At 53.5% G+C, this 6,000-nt stretch overlaps 1 protein-coding gene across 1 annotated transcript in view; it reads right to left on the reverse strand.

The window, feature by feature from the left end:
- The window catches only part of SLC6A6 (solute carrier family 6 member 6), a 48,501-nt gene that overhangs the window by 29,239 nt on the left and 13,262 nt on the right, over positions 1-6,000 (reverse strand). The window contains exon 4 of the mRNA XM_007449149.1: positions 4,720-4,954. Coding sequence (XP_007449211.1) covers positions 4,720-4,954 — 235 coding nt within the window. The remainder of the gene's footprint in view (positions 1-4,719; positions 4,955-6,000) is intronic.

The following is a 6,000-nucleotide window of genomic DNA, read 5'->3' on the forward strand; positions in this document are numbered from 1 at the left end:
AATAAAGTCTAATGATATGTGCTGAGCTCCCAGGGGGCTCTGGAGGAACCCGGGAGGAAGGCATGGCTCCAGGATGATGGAGGGCATTTAGCCAGATCTGGCCCCACCCGTCTTCCAGGGCTGGGGGCGAAGCAGGACCCTGGGGACTGAGGTGACCTCAGAGCGGGGGCGAGCAGGATGAGGCTGACTGGGGGCAGAAGCTCTGCTTCCCCATCACAGAGCGATTCAGAGTTAAATTATAAAGCCAGTGTGAAATGACTGTCTCAGGGGCCCGGGCGGCTTTCAAGGGAGAGGGGCATCTCACCAGCTCCCGCTGAGGATGGCGCTTTAGTGCTGCAGACGGGGTAGGTGTGGGGATCCAGGCCAAGAGAAGACCCCACGCGTAACCTGACAGTGGGGTCACGCACACACGGCACAATGTTACCTGTGACCCTGGACTTGCCCTGGACTTACGGCTGGTGGGGACATAGACCCTGGAGGTGGCGTCCAGTACTGGAGATCAGGGCTGAGCTCTCTGCTATGTGTAGCTGCCTATGTAAGCTTGGGTAAGTCACCTAACCATTCTGGTCCTCAGCGTTCCACCTAATAAGCCACGCCCAGAGGCTCCATCGTCAGCATCTCGCTTGTTCTAGCTCTTTACCACTCAGCCAGGCTGTGAGGTGTTAGAACCGCGCTACCTCTGAGCTCTGGAGAGGTGGTGACTGCACTGAGGCCATGCAGCTGGGACCCCGGGCCAGAGTCACTGTCCCTGCTCTAGGAGACAGGAGCATGGCCCGTGGCTCTCCAGTAGCTCCTCTTGTAAAACCAGAGCGGGCAGAGGGGCTGGCAGGGATGATCGGCCAGGTCCTTTCCTGTCCAGAGCCAGGAGGAAGACTTAGCTCCGTGGTGTCTTGTTATCTGGAACCCCAGGTGGCTCCCGAGCACTGTCAGGCCTCTTTTGCCGAAAGAAGGGCCAGCTCAGGGACCCGCGTGTCTGGTGCAGATGAGAGAGGTGAAGCAAGTGATGGCCGGGGCTGGGCTTTGGCTCGAGGGGCCCGGAGACCAGCCTTGAGAGGATGCTTACTGCTCAGCAGCCCAGTGGGTACCAGCCAGCGACACCTCAGTCACTTCCCAGCAATTCTCTCTCGGTGGAGATCCCAGAGTTAGTCACTGCTGGGCTGGTGGCTATTTTCAGGGGAAGTCATATAAGCTAAGTGTCACCTTAAAGGGAACCCACATACTGATGGCTGAGCCCTCTGAGGCTCTGTATACAGTAGGCGCTTAATATATGTCCCAGCCTCTCTCACCAGTGTGTTCCTTGAGTAAGTCTAGAAGACACAAATTCAACCACATGACTCCCCTTCCCTTCTTAGCTTCCGTGGCTCCCCCTCTTAGGGAGCAAAGCCCAAATTTATCTGCCTGACATCCAAGCCTCCATCCTTCTACCTGGCCCCACGTGTCCCATCCTCCGGCCAAACCAATGACTCACTGCTGCTCCTGTGTTTTACGAACGCTGAGCCTCAGCATGGCTGTTCCTTCTGTCCAGGATGTCTTTCCCCCTCTCTTTTCCAGCCTAGTGACCTCCTACTCATCCCCCAAAGCCCAGCGCACATGGCCCCTCCATTTGCAGATGGGGAAATGAGGCCAGAGGGGTAGTGACGTGTTGCTCCAAGCCACAGAGCCAGGTGGATGCAAACATGGAATGAATAAGAATCAGCACTCAGTGAGCACTTACTCAGTGTTGAAACACTCACTTAATCCTCCCCGGCTGGGCAAGATGATGATCATGGAAAAAGCCACGAGAGGGTTCTAAGCTGAGAAATGACGTGTTTGGATTCACAGCTGACTGCAGAGATGCAAAGGGAAGGTGGAGAGAGCAATAAGAGGCCGTGCTGGGTCCGGGAGGGGGATGAGGGGGTCCTGTGGGGGAAGGGCGGCAGTGCAAGTGGGGAGGGTGGCTAGGCTCTGGATACGCTTTAAACGGAGAGCCAAGAGGACCGGCGAATTGGATGTGGGGTTTGAGGCAGAAAGGAGTTTGGGATGATTCTTAGATATGTTCCCTACTTAAAGGGCCTCTGCAAAGATGGGACGAAATGACAGGGGCAAGTCCCTGGGACGATGCTCACGGGAGTCAGTTATTCCACACAAGTTCTCGTTCCTTCCCCCTCTTTCATGCCCAAGAGAAGGGAAGGCCCTTGAAGGCAGGTGGCCTCAGCCTCTCCGCTCTCACAGGTGGCAGGCAGGTCCTCTCCTCTCCTCTGTGGACCCCAGTCCTCCCTAGGGTTCTAAAAAGAGGGAAGGTTATGCGTGAATGTTCAGGTGGGCTCACAGAGCCCTGCCGGGGCCCAGGGGAGAGTGTGAAGGCTAGAGCGGGAGGGGAGGCCAGGCGGGCGGCCGACATTCTCTGGACTGGGCAAGTCTATGTGGACCATGTGAGGACTGGGAAGGTGCCTGCAGGACCTCGACGTTTCCAAAGATAAATCCTGTCAATGTCTTCTGGCTCAGGAAAGGGAGCTCGGGCACTCAGAACGGGGGTTCTGCAAGGCAGGAGGCCTAGAACCCCCCAGGAGGGCCCAGGCTGGGGGATAGGCAGGAGAGGAGGCACGGGTAAGGACCTCCCGGCTCACGTGAGCTCCTTCCCAAGAGCCCTCGAGCCTGAGATACAGGGCACAGCCCCTTTGTAATAGCGGGACCATACGGACACCTGAGAATGGGCCATTCTCAGTCCCTCTTAAGTTGAGTTTCAAATGTCCCCAGGGGGCAGTTTTATCCACAATGAGGACACTAAATTAGTAGTAATGGCCCACATTTATCAAGCAGGCTCTCAGGGCTGGCCATACACGAACTTGTTCCATTAGGGCGGCCCTACCACCCTAGGAGGGCAGGGTTATGATCTCCCCAAGTATAGCTGAGGACCCTGAGGCCCAGAGAGGAAAAGGCACCTGCCTGAGTTAGAAGTGGCAGAACAAGGGTTTCAACCCAGGTAGCCAAACCATGCCTGAGGCAACGAGGCCCCGGTGGGCACCTGAGTAGCTGGGTGAGTGCCAGGGCCCTAGGTGGTCAGGCTGTGCCAGGCATGGCAGAGAACGGACAGGGCTGTGGTCTCGGGCCCCATTCAAGCGAGAAGAATGAGGTGCCTGCATTTCTTTGTCCAGAGGGTGGGGAGCAAGGGTGCGGGGGGAATGTGTCTGTAATGGTTTTTGTCTGCAAGTGGGAAATATGTCCATAGAAAAGAGCCCCAGGAGTTCCAGGAGCCCGGGTACCTGTGAGCACATACTGAAGGCCCGCGTGTCAGGAGACGGATGTGGACCACCCGGGGGAGGCCAACTGGCCCTTTCTGGCCTAAGATTCCCCAGCCCTGGTCCTAACGCTTGGCTGGGACCAGCCAGCAGTGAACTCCCTCTTCTGTGGGCCTGCTCCTGGGCCAGGATCTAAGAGGGGGAGAGACACCTTGAAGCAGCAAATCCACACACAAAAGAGAGGGAGTCTCATCTTGTGATCATGAGGGGCCACCCCCTTCCTTAACACCGTCCCCTGCCCCTGGCTCTCAACCCCACGCAAGGCCTCATCTGTTATTTCCAGGATCGAAGGGACTACTAAGCACTCAATTTAATAGCTCATGGAGAGCAGGAAAAGCAATGCACTAATACATTTTTGATTCATCTCCAAGCACTGTGTTAGAAGGACTTCCCGGTATGTCAGCTAAGAGCTACCCAAACTTCAGGCCTCCATGTTTTCTGCCTTTCTGATGTCTGGTCTGTGTGTATACATCTGCAGTTACTGACTATATTGTGGAAAACTGCAAAAATGCCCATAATTCTCCATTCCTCTCATAAAGAGACAGAGCCTATTTCCCCACCTCTTGAGTCTGAGTTAGTCTTGTGGTTGTTTTTGGCCAAGGGGACATTAACAACAATGGTGCAAACAGAGGCTTGAAAAGTGCTCCCGCACTGGGGCTTCCCCATCTGTTGTTTTTGGAATGCTGAGCCACCTAGGAACAAGCCCAGGCTAGCCTGCAGGGTAATGAGACCATAGGGACCAGTTGCCTGTGGCACCCCAGCCAATAGCCAGCCAATTTCCAGAAGAGCTACCCTGATGCCCTACAGCTGACCTACTAGTGAGGGAGCCCAGCAAAGACCAGAAGAACTGCCCAGCCAAGCTCAGCCCAAACTGCCAAACGGCAGAACCATGAGCCAAATGAAATAAATGGCTGTTTGAATTTGGGGATGGGTGTTACCCAGCAAATGCTAACTGAACATATTTTTCGCTCTAGCTATGCACCTCTTGACTTGAGTAACTACTTAAGCTTCATATATGCATTTTTCTCTGTGCAAAAACAGGTTTCATGTGCTAACTATATTTTTTCTAAAATACATTAAGAAAACGATATCATTTTCAGACAACATAAGAACATATACCTGCCTTTGGGAAACAGTCCTCACAGAGGTCCCATGGGTGTAGGAACGATTCATTCCCCTCATCTGACAGTTAAAGAAACTGAGGCTCAGAAAGGGGCAGTGACTTGCTGGAGGTCAAACAGCCAGTAAAATGGCAGAACTGAGGTTCGATTCCAGGCCTGTCTGAGACCAAAGGCATGGATTTATCTCGAGATCTGTACCCCTCCTTCCACCCACCCCACCCCAAGAGAGTGGCTCCCATATCCCTGGGGAGAAGACGAGAGAGTGGGCTGTCCACTGCCTCCTCCCCTGCCCCCTCCGTCCTCCACGAGGCCAGCCTTACTCCCAGAACTCGGTGACGGGGGAGGTGAAGTTGGTGGTGCTGAGGGAGATCCACAGGCTCTTGTTCCTGCGCAAGGTGTCTTCCAAGCACTGGGGCGTGTTCCAGCTGTGGTTGCAGTTTGCCCAGGGGAGCTCCGACTGGAAGGACTGGAACAGGTAGTACGTGGCCCAGGCCAGGATGATAACGTAGTATATGTTCAGGAGGGACACAATCACAATGGAGGCATAGCCGATGCCTGCAAGGGTGGGTAAGCGAGACGAGCATCAGCGGGAGGCCAGACCCACCGCAGCCACACCCTCAACCAGAAAACCCTGGAGTCTGCAGGCCTGGGGCCAGAAGGGGCCCTTCGACAGTGACCAGCAAATATCTGTAGGATGAATGGATGACTGGATGGATGGAGAGGTGAAGGAATGGGTGCCTAGATAAATCAGGTAGTTGGATGAATCGAAAGATGTATGAAAGAGGGATAGATGGATTGATGGCTGGCTGGCTGGCTGGATGGATGGTTAGATGGACTCACAGATGAATGGATGGATGTTGGAATGATGGATATTCACTTTGTTGGATGGATGTATGGATGGTGGTTGAAGGGAAGGTTAGGTAGATGAACGGACGGATGAACGAGCGGATGGGTAGATGGAGGATGGTTGGATGGATAGGTGGATTGCCCAACTATTGACTAGTTTAATGAAAGAAAGGTTTAATGGATAGATGGATGGGTAGATTTACATGGATGACTGAGTGAACAGACTCACACATTCTCCCACCCCTGCCAATTATAATCATGACAGTATTATCTTATGAGGGCATACTAGGAACTAGGCACAGGACTAAATGTCATAATAATAATGATAAAAGCTACCACTGGTTTGGGGCTTACTATGTGTACAAAGCACTTTTACATGGCTATGTCGTTTTGTCTTCATAGCAATCCTTGAAGTAAGCATATTATTTCCATGTTACAGTTGTGGAAACTGAGGCACAAAGAGATTAAGTGACTTTCCCAAAGTCACAAGAACTAGCAAAACGAGGAGTTGGGACGTGAAGCCACAGACAGAACGGTTCCCGAGAGGCTTCTTTTCTACACTCTGCTGCTTAGAAGCTACTGGCTCCCTTATCCTTTAACAACCCAGAGAGGCGGGAACAGCTGTGTGCAACGAGCAGCAGCATCACGTGTACAAGGTGCTGGCGTGACCTGCGTCAGGCACGGTGCCACGCGGCCTGCACGAGGCTCCAATGTACCTGGCAAACAGTAGGTGCTCAATAAAAATGTGCTGAACC

Source organism: Lipotes vexillifer, unplaced genomic scaffold (assembly GCF_000442215.2).
Source record: "Lipotes vexillifer unplaced genomic scaffold, Lipotes_vexillifer_v1.1 scaffold2653, whole genome shotgun sequence".
NCBI classification, from domain to species: domain Eukaryota; kingdom Metazoa; phylum Chordata; class Mammalia; order Artiodactyla; family Lipotidae; genus Lipotes; species Lipotes vexillifer.